At 44.1% G+C, this 17,902-nt stretch overlaps 1 protein-coding gene and 1 long non-coding RNA gene across 9 annotated transcripts in view; one reads left to right on the forward strand and one right to left on the reverse strand.

Annotated features, from left to right (window-relative positions):
- Positions 1-4,592, forward strand: part of atrx (ATRX chromatin remodeler) — a 102,838-nt gene extending 98,246 nt beyond the window's left edge. For all 5 annotated transcript variants that reach the window (XM_063190120.1, XM_063190121.1, XM_063190123.1 and 2 more), the window contains 3 exons: positions 2,683-2,778; positions 3,208-3,336; positions 3,736-4,592. In XM_063190120.1, the coding sequence (XP_063046190.1) occupies positions 2,683-2,778; positions 3,208-3,336; positions 3,736-3,957 (447 nt within the window). In that variant the 3' untranslated portion in view covers positions 3,958-4,592. The remainder of the gene's footprint in view (positions 1-2,682; positions 2,779-3,207; positions 3,337-3,735) is intronic.
- A 6,469-nt stretch (positions 4,593-11,061) lies between these two features.
- LOC134440190 (uncharacterized) lies at positions 11,062-17,090 on the reverse strand. Of its 4 annotated transcripts, none has more exons than XR_010032921.1 (8): positions 16,806-17,090; positions 16,325-16,379; positions 15,874-15,921; positions 15,256-15,305; positions 14,484-14,538; positions 14,006-14,087; positions 13,020-13,069; positions 11,062-12,200 (listed from the first exon to the last, which is right to left on the reverse strand). It is a non-coding gene; the product is annotated as an uncharacterized LOC134440190 (long non-coding RNA). The 4 variants fall into 4 exon arrangements; XR_010032923.1 differs by having other exon boundaries at positions 15,189-15,305; XR_010032922.1 differs by lacking the exon at positions 15,874-15,921.
- Positions 17,091-17,902: the final 812 nt, after the last annotated feature.

Genomic DNA, 17,902 nt, shown 5'->3' on the forward strand with positions numbered 1-17,902 from the left:
ATTTAGACCGTGACCCCTGAATTCTTATTCCGAAATATAAATACACATGCACACACACACTGCATTTGTAGTCATACTCACCATTCTTATTCCAAAATATAAATACACACTCACTGCACACACAGCATTCCTGAGGCCACCCCGCCTGTTAGGCGCTGGCTGGCGTGTGCCCATTGGGTCGCCCACGTGTCCCAAGCAGTTGGCGCGGCGTGGCGCGGCGGGACGGGGCGACTTGCGCGGGCAGGCAGCCGGACAGCAGCTGCTATTCCGGGCCAAATGGAATCCTGCTCTCCCAAAACGAGGATGGGGAGGCGGGCGGTGACTGCTGTGGTGGGGTGGCGTGGGGGTTGAAGGGGTACAGGATGGGGCGCATACAAGACAGGGGTGCATTTCTCGGAAGCGTAGTTGTTAGCCAGTTAGCAACTTGGGTAGTTGCCAGTGGGAAATTGTAGCTGATGAAGTTAGCAACTATGGTTACCAGAAATGCACCCCAGAGCTGCTGGAATACTACACTCCAAAACGAGGAAGGCGGGCGGTGGCTGGGACTGGGTGGGAGTTGAGGGGGCGCCGGATGGGGCACATACACGACAGAGGTGCTAGTCCTATGCTCCAAAAATGAGGCGGTGCCGCGGGCTACACAGGGTACTGGAGGGCTCACATAGAAGACAGGTGTGGGCTGGAGATGAAATCTTGTGATGTGCAAAACAAGGGTGCCGGCCGTTGGGGTGGGGAAAGCGGAGAGCTTTGGGGGTCGGGTGGGGTTGGGGGAGAGGGCGCATACTAGACAGGGGTGTCAAAGAGGGGGGGATGACCGAGATGGATACAGAGATCCAGAGGGAATCCCCTTCCCTCCTTCCTTCAGAGATCCAGCATTAACAAGTCATAACGTCAGGTGCTTGGACCTATTTTTATTTTTTATTTTACTCTGCCTGGCCAAAAAATAAATAAGTCACCACCCAAAAAAATGTACTGTTTTGTCCCGCTTTGATTGTGGCATGCGGTCACTGCGCCATCGTTTCGATAAACTTGTTATTGCATTTGCCTTCATTGTAGATTCTGACCACTGCATAAAAGTCTTCTACAGCACATCCCAAAGACCCTCAATGTGGCTTTAAGGTGTCTGTGGATTATGTGATGGCTAATCCATGTGTGGAAAATGGTGTCTGATGCTCCCTGGACCGTTCTAATAAAGCCTTAAATATGCTGCATCTATTACGGCGTTTTCGGAATCAATTATTGAATTGCCCTGCTCTGCATTGCGATGCATTTGCTAAACAATTATTGTTGACACCACTAACAGGCCATGCCATCAGGTGGCCATCCCGGTGGCAAATTATTTTTTTGGCCAGGCAGTGAAAGTAATCTTTGTGTAGGGAAGAACCAGTGTCCACTTGGTGAATGATGACCTTTTTTTCTGCACAGGAGGAGCCTGTCCAAGACAGGTGTGCAGAAGAGGTAGTGGTTGTGAAGGAGGAGAAAGAGGAGGAAAAGGAGGAAAAGGTTGAGAAAGTCAAAAAGAGCCAGAGGAGCCTCCTTTCATATTTCATCCAGCTTGGAGGAGGTAGAGTCCCAGGTGGTGATTGTTTAGACCAAGTGTATACAGAACCACCAGAACCATCCAGGCCCCTGTTTCTCGAAAGCGTTGTTGCTAACAAATTCGCAACCTACTAGGTTCCCAATGGAGAATTGCATTGCAACCAAGTAAAACGCTAACTTAAGGCTTCTTTTTACTCATACAACATTGACTTTGCCGGAAACAGGAGACGCACTGTCAGCGGGGGGTGGGTCCTCGTAGTTCAAGGCGGTCAACTCTACATACGCAGAGCAAAAGTGGGCGTGGCGTTTTTTCCTGCCGAGAATTCAAGGGCGGCAGACCAATCGGGATCTTGCGCTGATTTCAAGCAATTTGGCCTGGGAGAAGCATACATTCAGCACTGCAAGGGGTCGTTTCAGCTCTGCAGAGGGGGGCGTGGTGGCTGGCTTGTGTACATAGGCTGCAGTTGCAGGACTAGTATAAACCAGGCTTAAGTTAGCAACAATGTTTTCGAGAAACACACCCCAGGACCCTGTTTCATCGTTGCTAACCAGTTGGGAAATTGCATCGCAACCAACTGGATTGCTACTATGGTTAGCAGCGACGCTGTTGAGAAACTCAACCCTGATCTTGCCACAATCTGAAGCTTTGTCATTAAATATTTGTATCGCAGTTTGAAACGAGGCATTGTGATTTTGCTCAATCGCTAATGGTTGGTCTTGAAGTCTGTAATGTGTCATCGTTGCACTGCCTTCCACCGCCACCCTGTTTTCGAAAAGTTGGCACAGAGTACGTTTACAGAGTACGTTTGCAGACGACCGACCGAGGACGTTTTTTTATTTATTTTTTATTTCATTTTGCTTGTTTATTTATGTATTTATTTTCGTAGAGCCACCGCATATTAGACGGTCATAAATCTCTATAGGTTTTATACCCGACAACTTTAGTAGCTCAGTCAAGTTTTAATTGTTGTCGTGAAAAAATGTGTATGACGTCTGTAAGTCTCTTCGGATAAAAGCGTCAGCTAAGTGTAATGTGTGTGTGTGTGTGTGTGTTTAGGGACTGGTGAAGATAAAAGCATCAGCTAAGTGTAATGTAATGTAGTGTAATGTAATGTAATGTAATGTAATGTGTATGTGTCTGTATAGGACCTGGTAAACCAGGGTCGGCAGAAGGTGATCGAGACCAGCAACGCCATCAACTCCCTTGTGGCCGAGCCCCTGGAGGACCTCATTGCCCGCATCGTAAGTTGAATAGTGTGTGTGTGTGCCTGTGGTGCAAGTGTGCCTGTGGTGCGTGTGTGTGTGTGTGCGCTTGGGTGTGTACATGTGCATCGTAAGTTGGGGAGGGGTAGGATAGGATGGCGTGGAGGGGTCGTATTCACGCATTTGTGTGTGTGTGTGCGCACGCGTGCATGAGTGAGATGGACGCAGTCGACACCTTCGGTCGGTTGTGTGTCTTTGTGCGTATCTTCGTGTGTGTGTGTCTTCGTGTGTGTGTGTGTGTCTTCGTGATTTGTCTTGGTGCATGTCTTCGAGTGTGTCTTCATGTGTTTCTGCATGTGCGTCTTTGTGTGCGTATCTTCGTGCGTATCTTCGTGCGTGTCTTTGTGTGTGTCTTCATGTGTGTGTCTTCATGTGTGTCTTCATGTGTTTCTTGGTGTGTGTGTGCAGTGGAAGCAGAACCCCGACCTGGAGGAGTCTCGGGTGCAGGCGATCGCGCTGTCCCAGCAGGCCACCATAGAGCGGGAGAGGGCACGCGTGGAGGTGGCCTACAGGGATGTACTGCACAAGCAGCAGACGGTGAGCAACCCTAACACACACACACACACACACACACACACACACACACACACGTTTAGGTGGCATACAGGTATGTACTCCTCAAGCAGCAGACGGTCAGCAACACACACACACACACACACACACACACACACACACACACACACACACACACACACACACACACACACACACACAGAAATGTAGAAAAAAAGCAAAGGGGGCGCTCCCCTAGTGCACCAAATTGACTAGAACCTGGCCTTGAATTTCGCTTTAACTTAACCCAAGTATGAGCATGATTCATGAAATGTCCTTCCCCTCTCTGTGTTTTTTTTCCCCTCCTTTTTTCCCTCTCCCCCCCCCCCCCCCCCCCCCCCCCCCCCCCCCCCCCCCCCCCCCCCCCCCCCCCTCTCGCTGCAGCTGATGATGTATGTGCAGAAGGTGCTGAGCAACCGCAAGGTGCAGGAGCAGCAGCTGGCCATGGCCAAGCAGGGGCTGCTGATGAACCAGCTGGCGCTGCAGAACGGCATGCTGGGTACCGGCAACCTCAACCAGATGGAGCTGCTCAACCTCTACCAGCAGCTGCAACACATGCAGGGCATGCAGGGTGGCGGCAACCCGGGGCCCTCCAAGGGCCTGTAGAGGAGACGGGGACCACGGCAACGGGGGCAGAGACGGCCGACGGAGATGGAGACGGGATGGGACAGGAGGGGGCGCGCACCTGACCCCCCCACCCACACGCCTGACCTTTAGTGGAAGCCCTCCCTCCTCTAGCTGCCGCCAAGCCCCACGACCTGCCCAGCCTGCCCTCTCCCTCCCTGCTTTGGGGATGGTGGTGGGAGGGGAGGGGAGGGGTGAGGGGTGTAGTTCGGGTTATGATACCTTTTTACCCGCTGCCTAGTGCATCCTTCTGGTGCAGGCAAGGCAGAGAGATGCAGTGCAGCAGCGTAGTACAACCACCCCCTCTACTCGCCCTCCCATGTTCAGCCCATGTCTGCTGTTACTTTTTTTTTGGTTCTTATATTTTTTTTAACACCACCACCCCACCCCACCCCCTTCCATTCTCTCCAAACCAGCCTCCATAGTTCCTTTTTGAACCCACTCTTACAGGGAGATGTTCATTCACTGGGGTTGTTTTTGCAATTAACGTTACAAACAAGAAGGAAGCGATTAAAGAAAGTTGTGTACATAAAGCCGTAATGTTATTTCGACTTTTATTCTTTTCTTTTTTTTTCAACATATTTAAGGATAATAAAAATTACCTGTTCCTCCCTAAATGCTTTGAAGCATTGCATTTGTAAAGTCCCCCAAGCAGAGGGGGCAAAGTGTATTTGTTTAAAGTTATTTTATTTCTTTATTTTCTCTTTTTCAGTTTATTTTTTATATATATTATTATATTAATATGAATATTCACAACCGTACAGACAAAAAAAATGCCTAACTCAACATACGTGGGACCATAGTGATGCTTCTAACAGATTTCTATGATGTTAAAGATCTTAGAACATTCTTCTTCCAATCCCGTAGTTCTACTGTCATAGAATCCTCCTTTAGCTCTACAAGCGAGGAGGTGGCCGCTGGGGCCTGGCGATTAACCAAATCGGGGCACTGGTAGACAAACTCATCCTCAACTTACGTCAAAGAGAAACAAGCGTTGGCCCGACAATGTCTCTCCATATTATTAGGGGGAGAAGTGTTTTAGAATATCATCAAAAGGATAAGATCAAATGAATCAAAACATACCCTGTAAAGAAATCCCGTTTTTCTGTAATTCTTGAAGGCAAACATGCACTTTCTTTCAGTCGCTCAACAAAACAAGACGAAATAACGGAATGCCTGCTATGTTTGATCTGCTAGCCCAGGAAATGATCTGTTTTTTTCTCTCTCTCTTTCTTTCTTTCTTTTGTAACATGGACTATTTCTTCTCCTTGTTGTAAAATGTGTAAACCGTACGCTTTTCCGTGTTTCGTGTGTGATGTTATCCTCCTCCTCCTCCTCATCCCCTTTTCCTGTTTTTTTCTTTTATTTTATTCTTTCTTTTTTTTCTTTCTTTTTTTGGCCTCTCCCGGGCTCCGTAGTGCAGTCTATCTAAAGCAGTGGGTGCTGCTGATGCAGATGATGCAGCCCTGCATGTCTGAGTGTGGCCTAAAGATTGGGAGGAGGTGCTCATTACCCAACCTCTTTTGCTAACACTTTACTTGACGCCGGTGTCGTATGCATGTCATTACAGTGTCATAATGGTGTCATGACGGTCATGATGGCTAAGTCATCAACCATTATGACGCTGTAAGGACATGCGTATGACACTGGCATCATGTAAAATGTTAAACCTCTTTCACACTTATCACCCCACCTCAAGCCGCAGCCGCAGCCCCTTAGGGCCCTCAACCCCAACCCCAACCCCCATCCCCTGGCTCATGACAGGCCAGAAAGTGGGCACATACAGTTAAAACCCTGTTTCTACATTGTCTTGTTTTCTTTCAGGGGAGGGCCCGTGGTCCTCTCGCATCTGATGCTAGATATTACACACAAAAAAGTCGGCTATTTAATAAACCACGGGAGCGCTTAGAGCCCTCCCCTGGTCTCTTGCACAAGTTGTATTTCGATATTAAAAAAATGAAATAAATAACCACCTCCTAGATTAACTTTGTTCTCCTCCCCTCCTCCTTGGTCCCTACCCAGGAATGTTCAAATGGTAGCGAAGAAGAAGAAAAAGTCAAATGGACACACCTACACGCACACATGTTTTTCGCCATTAAAAAGTTCTGCTATTTACTAGACGCGCAATTTAATTGATATTTCAATAAAGTGACCAAAATTGTGAACTGTCTTTCTCATCCTTTACTATCCGTTTGCTGTCTTAAGTTTCTTTGCACAATCCAAATAACACCCATGTCTAACTATATATTTAGAAAGTGACCAAAGTGAAAAGGTCACAAAGGTCGTTGAAGCTTCAGATTGGGTTTTTCCAGCCTTGCTAGTGCGAGTAACGCCCAATTATTAATAACACTTAGGTTAGAACTACAGTAGTTATAGCCTGATTATCATCGACTTTCAAATCTCTTTGAGACTTGGTCTGCCAAGAGCATAACAATGAACATTTCCCGAAAGGCATGATTGACCCGCCTCCCTTGGTTTGCAACTGTTTTTTTGCTTCCCGACAAAGTGGGAGGAGTTCTCGATTTTTCTGGAGCTCAGAAACGATATTTGTATTGCTCCTGGCCTGACTAGAAGCAACGCTGAAGGCGTTGCGTCACTAGGAGGGCGCGGCTTGGCTACAGTAGTTATTGGATACTCCTTGGTGAAATCTGAAAAAAAAGGGGGGGGGGTGTTAGTCGCACTAGCCAAGCTGGAGCAGTTCACTTTTAGCGCATTCAGGCCGACTGAGAACCGTGCCGGCGCCCGTTCCCACACCTAATCACGAACCGGCCGTCGTGTTCACAACACATATTTTAGCGTTCGCGAACTGGAACGTTGGTTCGCAATGCGAACCGCAAAATACTAGGTTTTTCTCTGCGAACCGTGACAACAGCGCGGCCGTCAGTAGGTTCATCCGGGTAACACAGTCACGTGTGGAAAAAGTTCAGAGCCCGGTATGAACACGGGCGGTTTGCAGATAAGCACTTAAGCAGGGCTGATAGCATTCAGGCTCCATGCCTGATTTCAGGCTTGACAGAGTTTGCAAAAATAAAAACATTGATAATAATTAGCCATTAGGTCATTCTTATCTCCGAAAGTGTTACAGGTTCAGGGTTTTCTTCTATCAGGCTTGAGTAATGGTCATACACAGGCTATTAAATGTTTGAATAATGTGTCAAAATAGGTCTACGTTACATCACTATGCAGTATCTTGTCGTCGTCGTTACAGCAGGGGAAAAAGTTCAGGCTCAGGATTTTTATTCACTATCACCCCTGTTTAAGTGCCGAACGTAACTGGTGCGAGCACCGGCTCCAGCTCCGTTCTGGTCGGCCTGAAAGCCCTGTAGCAACCCAATGTAAGTAGGCTGCCGGATGTGAGTGCCCGGATATCCGCCCGAGTATTTACGTCTATTTTACCTCAGCTACCCGATTTCGGTCGTGTATTTACGACAGTTTAACCTCAGCTACTTGATTTCGGTCCGATTTGAGTCTGACTGAAGATGGAAGGGACATAGGTGCCGTGCGTAAAGAGCCCACAGCACATCGCCGTTTCGGCGACAACAGGGAGTTCCTTGATCTCCCAATCAAAAGAATAGGCCCGGTGACCAATAACATCAAAATAATAACAATTATATATAGGCCTAAATCATATATAAACTGTCTCAACCGGGCACCCAAAGGGAATCCATCAAAAGATAACGGCGTTACTTTCTCGTCGGCATTATTTTGTTTTTATTATCCAGGAGGACTGAGCTGAAAACTGCAGCAGTCACCTTCCACAGTTCTAGCTGCTCTGAAGCACGTGCGTGTCTAAGCAAATCATCCTGCCCATTCGCAATGTTAAATAAAAAGTTTTGCACAAGACTATAGCCTAAAATAGATACACTGTCACAGACAGAATAGCCCGTTTCGGAAGGCATTAAAGTCACGAGTTTACCAAGTCTATTTTACTCCTTACATTAGTGAAACATAACATCAGGATATCCTACAAGTTAAAAGAATTATCTGGGCATATCCTTCTCTCTGAGTTGGAAAACAGCAGCTATGCCGCATATTGTGTAGTATTTGGTGGTGCAAAAACAACACGCGAAACCATGCCGTACATTGTGCCATTATTATTGGTGATACAACAAAGCCAGATTGGTGAGACCTGCCTAGTACATTTAAACATAGCCTACTCATTTGATTGTGCCATGTACATTTAAAAGTGTCAATGCAGAATTAAACTGGGCGCTGAATATAAATATTGGAGCCATTCTCCCTCTGTGTCTAGATACAGTCAGAGGCGCGCGCGCACGCTCTTATTTCTGTATTATATTAAAATATCCCAAAACGGTCACAACATCAGAGGACCTTCGTGGTGGAGGATAGCCTACTTGCGGCGGGGGCCGAGACCGAGTTGTTACGGGACACTCTTAATATTATTTAAGGGACAGACCATGCTCGATACTACCCGGTCTAAATGTAGCACTCGAAAAGTTATGCCACATATTGTGCAGATTATTTGGTGATGCCAACCACACGTGAAACTAGGCATATTGGAGACTACATCATATAATTTAGAAATAGCCTATTCATTTGATTGTGCTACGTAAACTTAAAAGTGTCAGTAGGCTACAGAATCAAACGGGACACTGAAATATTGGAGCCAGTAACTTCGTGTCCGATGGATATTGTGCAGATGTGTGTGCGCGCGCACAACTAATTTCTCTCCCATCTCTTTGCTAATCAAGCCTCCGATCTCCAAAAAGACACGGGCACTCAGGATAACTGTTTACACGAGCTGTTTAAATAATGTGATGCACGTTCTTCATGACATGGCATGGTTTGGCCACCCTAAATTCAACATGACTGCATTCGCACATATCGTTTAAACATCCATGGTGGAACTGCATTTGCACATATCGTTTAAACATCCATGGAAAATATCCTAAAACGGTCACAACACCAGAGGACCCGTGGTGGAGTGGTGAATATTTGCGGCGGGGGCCGAGGCGAGTTGTTACGGTAGGCTACAATCATATTATAGAAGGGAGTCAAGGGACAGTCAGGCGACACAGCGCGACTCACATAGGGTAGCTGTGGTGCCGCAAAGCATTCCTGATGGTGGAAATGAATGCAAATGCATGCAGATACTCGGGCGGATATCCGGGCACTCACATCCGGCAGCCTACTTACATTGGGTTGCTACAAGCCTTGTAGCAACCCAATGTAAGTAGGCGGCTGGATGTGAGTGCCCGGATATCCGCCCGAGTATTTGCATGCATTTGCATTCATTTCCACCACCTGGAATGCTTTGCGGTACCACAGCTACCCTATGTGAGTCGCGCTGTGTCGCCTGACTGTCCCTTCTATAATATGACTGTAGCCTACCGTAACAACTCCCTTTTTTCATATCCAATACTTGCACATTAAGAGTGACAATTCCATCATGGATGTTTAAACGATATGTGCGAATGCAGTCATGTTGAATTTAGGGTGGCCAAACCATGCCATGTCATGAAGAACGTGCATCATTATTTAAACAGCTCGTGTAAACGGTTATCCTGAGTGCCCGTGTCTTTTTGGAGATCGGAGGCTTGATTAGCAATGGGAGAGAAATTTGTGCGTGCGCACACGTCTGGCTGTCCACCGGACACGAAGTTACTGGCTCCAATATTTCAGCGTCCCGCTTGATTCTGTACTGACACTTTTAAGTTTACGTAGCACAATCAAATGTGCCTAGTTTCACGTGTTCTTGGCATCAATCTGCACAATAGGCCTATGCGGCATAACTTTTCGAGGGCTACATTTAGACCGGGTAAAGTATCGAGCATGGTCTGTCCCTTCAATAATATTAAGAGTGTCCCGTAACAACTCGGTCTCGGCCCCCGCCGCAAGTATCCTCCACCACGAAGGTCCTCTGATGTTGTGACCGTTTTAGGATATTTTCATATAATACAGAAATAAGAGCGTGCGCGCGCGCCTCTGACTGTATCTAGACACGGAGGGAGAATGGCTCCAATATTTATATTCAGCGCCCAGTTTAATTCTGCACTGACACTTTTAAATGTTATGCCCAGATATTCTTTTAACTTGTTGGATATCCTGATATTATGTTTCACTAATGTAAGGAGTAAAACTCAGAAACTTCCCGGGTGCTAGCTACATTTAGACTGGGTAAAATCGTGACTTTAATGCCTTCCGAAACGGGCTATTCCAGTGTCTATTTTAGACTATAGCCTAGCCTTGTGCAAAACTTTTTATTTAACATTGCGAATGGGCAGGATGATTTGCTTAGACACGCACGTGCTTCAGAGCAGCTAGAACTGTGCAAGGTGACTGCTGCAGTTTTCAGCTCAGTCCTCCTGGATAATAAACACAAAATAATGCCGACGAGAAAGTAACGCCGTTATCTTTTGATGAATTCCCTTTGGGTGCCCGGTTGAGGCAGTTTAATTTTCACACCCAAATCAATTGTTTTTTAAGTTATAATTTCATTGTGTATTTTTTTTATTATTATTTTGATGTCACAGGGTCTATTCCTTTGATTGGGAGATCAAGGAACTTTCTGGTGTCGCCGAAACGGCGATGTGCGGTGGGCTCTTTACGCACGGCACCTATGTCCCTCCTTCTGTCAGACTCAAATCGGACCAAAATCAGGTAGCTGAGGTTAAACTGTCGTAAATACACGACCGAACGCGAGTAGCTGAGGTAAAATAGACGTAAATACTCGGGCGGATATCCGGGCACTCACATCCAGCCGCCTACTTACATTGGGTTGCTACAGCCCTTGAATCCAAGTATGTCTGGCTGCGGACTGTAGCGCCATATCCCTGTCGGCCATCTTGGCCCAGGCAGCCCATCCATGTCCCTGTCGGCCATCTTGGCCCAGGCAGTCAATGCAATCATGTTGTACGGTTAAAAACCCATCTCCCTGTCGGCCATCTCGACTAAGAATCGTTAAAACTACCATGGGACATTTATTGATGCATTTAACTGACGGTTATTGTATTGCAGGATTTTGTTTAAGAGTCTGTTAAAATCCACTAATCAGCAAAATAGGCCTACTTAAACATTAATATTTTACTTTTTTTTGTTTAAATCATGACAAGTTTAGTGTACACAAGTCCTACAATGTTCAGTCTTTAAAATTCACGGCAAAGAACCTTGAAATAATGAGTATTGTTGCACTTACCTTTGATTAATCACATAGGCTGCATGTTAAACTAAGATAACCCAAATATAAACATAAAATGCATCTTTCTTTGATTTAAACTTGTCATGATAACAAAGGGCGCCCAAACATCCACAACTCCCGGTAGATAGGTCTACTTCTAGCAGATATTACTGTTTAAAGACTTAGCCAAATGGAAAAGACAAGGGAAGGCCAAAGTAGCCTATGTTTTCAATTGGTTCAATTAAATCAAATTTGTTTATTAGACAAACACAGTTTTAAATCCACCAAAGACGGACCAGGACAATCAAACAAAACAAAAAAAACACAAAAATAAACTTTTAATTAAAATATGAATAATTACATATGTGCAGACATTTAACTATGTGCACTCTCAGCCTCTGAAGCATCTTATTTGTTAAGATAAGAAAGCAAACACAATACTAAATGAAAACAACTGAAGTATAAACGTGTACATAAATAAAACATTTACTACACATTTCCAAGAGTGGCTGTTATTCTGATATCATCCAGGAAGACCGTAATGGTGAGATTAGAAAAGAACATTTTCTCAACTGGAGTTGTTTTGGAGTGTGTGGGAGAGTCAAAGGAAATGTTGGGAGTGTGTGTGTGTGTGGCTGGGTGTGTGTTTGTTTGTTTATGAGTGTTAGCCGTTGTAAATCGAATACAAACCCACAGGCTCAACTAGCTTATTAGGTACTTATCTAAACACTGTTGCACTGAAATGCTGACAATATTTTGGTAATAACAATTAATTCGCCTCGCATCTTTGTTTCAGTTGGCCAAGTGGTTGCTTACCGCAACACCACTAGGTGTGCGCAAGTTCATTGCACTGCCAGACACAGACCTTGATACCAAAACTTTAGGGAAAGTGTGAGTGTTAGGGTGGGCACATGTTGCCAGTACGGCCTGGCAGTCCTTCGAGAAGTCCTCCATGTCCTCTTGTATTTCGAAGTCGAACACAAAGGGCTCCATGTCCACCTCCACTCCTCTACCCGTCCTTTCAACCCTTATTGGTCAGCAGTCACTGCACAGCCTGGTGGATGTCCGTCAACAGCAGGAGCTCATTCTAAAACAAAACCATTCAAGATGTGTTAATTGTAGACACATACTGTGTCTCAGAGGGTAGGTTTCAGTGTGTATGGCAGATTGCAGGGATGTCAAACTCAGGCCCGGGGGCCAAATTTGGCCCGCGGAGTCATTTTATTCGGCCCACAAAGTCATTTCAAATGTGCATTACAGTTGGCCCACACACCATTAATGTATAGTGTATGAAAATGAAATTTGGTGTCACAGGAATATAAGTGGGCACAGGCCAATGGAACAGCTCACACTAATATGCAGCTCAATATTTGCAGTAGTGGAATGCATTGGCACTGCCCTTACAATTCGATTACGATTCAGGAGGTAACGTGCATACTTTTTCAATACATTGATCACTTGGCCATACTGTTCAACAGTCTGCTTTCTACGGCATAGACCTACGGCACGACTCTGCTATGAACTAGGTCAGGTGGCTACTGTTGCACGAATCACTGGTGTATGAAAAAACTGTGATAAAACGGTGAATAAACAAAGATTTTTTTTGTATCAAAATGGTGTCACTAAAGAAAAAATACCTTGTTTTTCAAAAAATAATACCTTTTGAGGAAATGTACAACTTTTAATGCCATTAAATTTTGGCTTTTTAATTTATCACCTTTTAATACTTTTTACAACCCTGCATACACCCTGAGTAGTGGAATGCATTGGCACTGCCCTTACAATTCGATTACGATTCGGGAGGTAACGTGCATACTTTTTCAATACATTGATCACTTGGTTGCATTACGATACTTCACTAGGTTGCATTACTCCTTCATACTATGCAAATGCTGCAACTGATCACCTTGATCTTGTGATTGCTTTGGGTGAGGGCTGGGCAGAGTGGCAGGCTGGCTGCGGAGAGAGGATAAAAAAAGAGAGAAAAAGTTAAAGACGCGATGGAAAAGTCCAATCGTCATTATGGCACAGCACACATTGAAATGACATTAATGCTGCAGCCCAGTTGGTGCCCCAGGGGAGCATTGCAGCAGAATGGTACCATGTGCAGGGTGGGAAATGGGGAGAATAATAATTGTTAATAATCACCCTCTCCACTTTGGCAGGTTGGGAATAAAACTGACAACATTCAGGGTACAAATCTGACTCTAACTTACCCATGACTGTTTATCCTTTAGACTAAGTAATTAAAGGACCAGTTTAGTCAAATTCAACATGCAGTTGTAATGCCCACACTACCCTGGACTGTGGTTTTTTTCTTCTTCAGCCATTTCCAAGATCCTGGTCATTGTAATGGGGGCAGCGCTTTGTTTACATTTCAAAAAAACATTTTTATTTATTCCCAAAAACATCCAAAAGGTTGTACAACATCAGCAGACAACTAGCAAACAGCAATACCGTTTGGGAAAATATTTGGAGTAGGCCTATGTTAATTTTGTTTAAAACGTAAACAAACTCTGCCCCCATTAGAATAGCTCATGTCTCGGAAAGGGCTGAGTCAAAAAATGTGGCATCACCGGGTACTAACAAGTCAAGGGTAGTGTGAGCGATACAACAGCATATTGAAATTGACTGAACTGGTCCTTTAAGAATTAAATAATCTTATTTGTGGTTAGGAAGTGTATATGGGTTTAAGAAAGAATTACATTAATTTTATTTCATGGGTAAGCCCATCTTATTCAGGTGTTTGTCTCACACCAGAAGTGTGGACTGGTTATGGAGATTTTATGGGAATGTACATGTTGTGCAGTTGGGTGGCATCATTGGCAAGGTAGTCATTTCACTTCATACATAAATAAATACATGCATAATATAAAATAAAATATTAATTACCAGACAGTCTTACAACGTTTCTCCACTGTATTACCAGGCAATGAATGAGGGATAACCATGTCAAGCCTCACTGCAGTGGTTTCTGTAAATAAATGACAGACATTTGAGTTAATAGATGTATACTGTGATAACAAGAAAATAATGGGAATGACAGGTTTGACAACTTAAGACAAGGTTAGACAGCATAAGCAAGGTTCTCTCATCACGTTTAGACGAGAGTCTCTCACATCACGAAAGAGCCTAAAGCTACCCCTTCTCCCTCCCAGCGTGTTTATCAGGCGGTGTATTTTTCATTTTACAGAACATACTTCATCTAGTGCTAAACAATATCAACAAAGGCCATCAGAGGACTGCATACGACAAGAGAATGCTAGAGCTCTAGTAGATTCCGCCTTAGCTTTTCGTGCTTTCTGGCATTCAAGCAGACTGGCATTGCATCTTCTTAACATTGAAACTTCAAATAAGAAACACTACACACCTGTTCAGACGCACAAAGCACATCAGTGGGATTTGCCAGGCACTCTCATCTACTCCTGAAAAGGCAATGATACAAGAAAATGCTTGAGACATACTCCAACAACAGTATATGTGCAGTAGTGGAATGCATTGCCACTACCCTTGCAATTCGATTACGATTCAGGAGGTAACGCTTCATTTCAAATCGATTCAGTCCGATTGTACGATGCATTGCAATGCATTACATTTCTACTGAAAGCATTGCACATTTTTATCTGTCATGAGGCAGTACAAGCAGTCAGACACTGAACAACATTTTATTGGCTGCTGTGTGTCCTGCAATCCTCCCGTTTTCAATGCTTGAAGTGCTTTCATTTAATGTAAAGTTCATTTACTCCAGAAATGCCCACAGAAGTAATTGAAACATTAAAAAATATGCCGCATCAATTTGGGCATTTTCCTAATTGATTATTGTTGACATCACTAATGTGCAGGCACATTTGAAATGTCATATATGGGTAAAGAGGGTGTGTGAAATTGAAGTGCATACACACCGAATTTGGCCCTCAGGCAATGACTTTGACACCCCTGGCATATTGGTTATGCACTGGAACATTGTGCTCAAAGTGCATAGGTGCGCCATCTGAGACACAGCGATACTGTATAACACGTCACACTGAATTACTATTAATAAGTATAAGGGCCAAATGGAGTTTGGTATGCATACTTTTTGAATACATTGATCACTTGGTTGCGTTACTCCTTCATACTATGCAAATGCTGCAACTGATCACCTTCATCTTGTGATGTTTTTGGGTGAGGGCTGGGCAGGGTGGCAGGCTGGCTGCGGAGAGAGGATTAGAAAAAGACAGAAAAAGTTAAAGACGCGATGGAAAAGTCCAATCGTCATTATGACACCGCACACATTGAAATTACACTAATGCTGCAGCCTAGTTGGTGCCCCAGGGGAGCATTGCAGCAGAATGGTACCATGCGCAGGGTGGGGAATGGGGAGAGCACTTGTTAATAAACACCCTCTCCAATTTAGCAGGTTGGGAATCGAACTGACAACACTCAGGGTACAAATCTGACTCAAACTTACCCATGACTGTTTCCTTTAGTCTAAATAATTAAGAATTAAATAAGCTTATTTGTGGTAAGGAAGTGTATGGGTTTAAGAAAGAATGGCATTTAATTTATTGTATGGGTAAGCCCATCTTATTCAGGCGTTAGTCTCACACCAGAAGTGTGGACTGGTTATGGAGATGTTATGGTAATGTACATGTTGTGCAGTTGGGTGGCATCTTTAGCATGGTAGTAATTTCACTTCATACCGGTGTAAATAAATACATGCAGATAATAAAATAAAATAATTGCCAGACAGTCTTATAAAAGTTCTTCCACTGTATTACCAGGCAATGAATGAGGAATAATCATGTCAAGCCTCACTGCAGTGGTTTCTGTAAATAAATGACAGAAATTTGTGTTAATAGATTTATACTGTGATGACAAGAAAATACTAGGAATGACAGGTTTGACATGACAACCTAAGACAAGGTTAGGCAGCGTACCGGTAAGCAAGGTTCTCTCATCACGTTTAAACGAGTGTCTCACATCACGAAAGAGTAAAGCTACCCCTTCTCCCTCCCAGCGTGTTTATCAGGCGGTGTATTTTTCATTTTACAGAACATACTTCATCTAGTGCTAAACAATATCAACAAAGGTCATCAGAGGACTGCATACGACAAGAGAATGCTAGAGCTCTAGTAGATTCCGCCTTAGCTTTTCGTGCTTTCTGGCATTCAAGCAGACTGGCATTGCATCTTCTTAACATTGAAACTTCAAATAAGAAACACTACACACCTGTTCAGACGCACAAAGCACATCAGTGGGATTTGCCAGGCACTTTCGTCTACTCCTGAAAAGGCAATGATACAAGAAAATGCTTAAGACATACTCCAACAGTCAACAAAAAACGAAGCCACAAGTTGCTAATCAGCTACCTCTTTAGCACTCTGTAAACAAATATGCATGACGGTTCTGTTGTATTAATGTGTCCGCATTATTAGTGCCCATATACTAAAAATGATCGAAAAATAGCCATTAGTGTTGATATGTGACATTTAAAGCACCGTTGATTGGCTATGGTTTGTCGTTCACCCCTGAGCTAGCTAAATAGATTATTTAGCTTTCAAGTCCGACTTTCACTAGTTCTAATTCAAGTGCAATTGAGAACGACAGTTACAGACGATTAAACTATAATCTGCCCTTAACAAGTTTATCAGTCCCCAGCAGATTGTTGTGCACCACGTACCAATACATATCATAAAGCCAGTCAACTTACATGTCTTCAAGTTCTCACAAGACGTCTTCGTTGAAATTTCTTCTCCAAACCCAACTGATGGTTTTGCCGAGTAAGCATTCTTCAGATTTCTAGAGCGATTTACTTACTTTTTACGTGCCTAAAGATACGCTTAACAGCCAAAACAAGTTATTTATGTATACATTTTACAACCTCCTAGTCCCTATAATTGTATTTTTCTGTAAAAATGTACTACTGGCCCGGCGGCCGCGGTAATCTGATACAAAATGGCCGACAGGGATATGAGCGCGGGCCGCGGGGGAGAGGGAGGAGGGGGGAGAGAGATATCCCGCTGCAGTCCGCAGCGAGACCCACCTCCTCGAATTTGCCTCATGTCCTCATGATGCTATGGAGGGATGTTTGGTGGAGCGAATCAGACATGCGCTGCCTTTGTCACCTGTACCAAAAGGTCAACCTGCTGTTCACTTCTATATTTCAGTCTGGTCACCCAATTTGTTTCCCCGTTTCCTGGTGAATTCAATTTATTAGCTCAATTCCACAAGTCTCCACAGAGAAATAAAGACTTTGGTAACCTTGGTTGCTTTGATCGCTTTTCAGGTACATTTCTCAATTCTCGCCAGTCATCGCTAACTACGAACCCCAACTCCATAGAAGTTGGGACACAAGGTAAATTGTGAATAATAACAAAATACAGTCATTTTCAAAACGTCTGATTCTTACATTAGATAGAGAATGGCACAAAGAAAACATACTGTACCAGAAATCAAAACAGACCAATATATTGTTTTAGGGGATTTATGAATGTGTAAAAACCACGTCCCAAAAGAGTTGGGAAGGGGACAATAAAAAAAGGCAGCAAATGTCGAGGAAGACTAAAAACAGAAGACAACACTTGACAGTTAAATGCATTAACCGATGAGTGATTTTATATATATATTTTTCAAAAGTCAGTGTTAATTCCTATCTTGGACATGATTTCACCAGCTTACATGGGGAGTGTATTCCTTGTCATGTTTTGCAATGTTTTCCTTTCTGTAGTGCTTACAATGTGACAGGTCTTGACCAAAAGTCCGCCATTTTATCACCTGATCGTCCTTATGATGGAGTTAAACTGTTCA

The sequence above is a fragment of the Engraulis encrasicolus genome, chromosome 23 (assembly GCF_034702125.1).
Source record: "Engraulis encrasicolus isolate BLACKSEA-1 chromosome 23, IST_EnEncr_1.0, whole genome shotgun sequence".
NCBI lineage: Eukaryota > Metazoa > Chordata > Actinopteri > Clupeiformes > Engraulidae > Engraulis > Engraulis encrasicolus.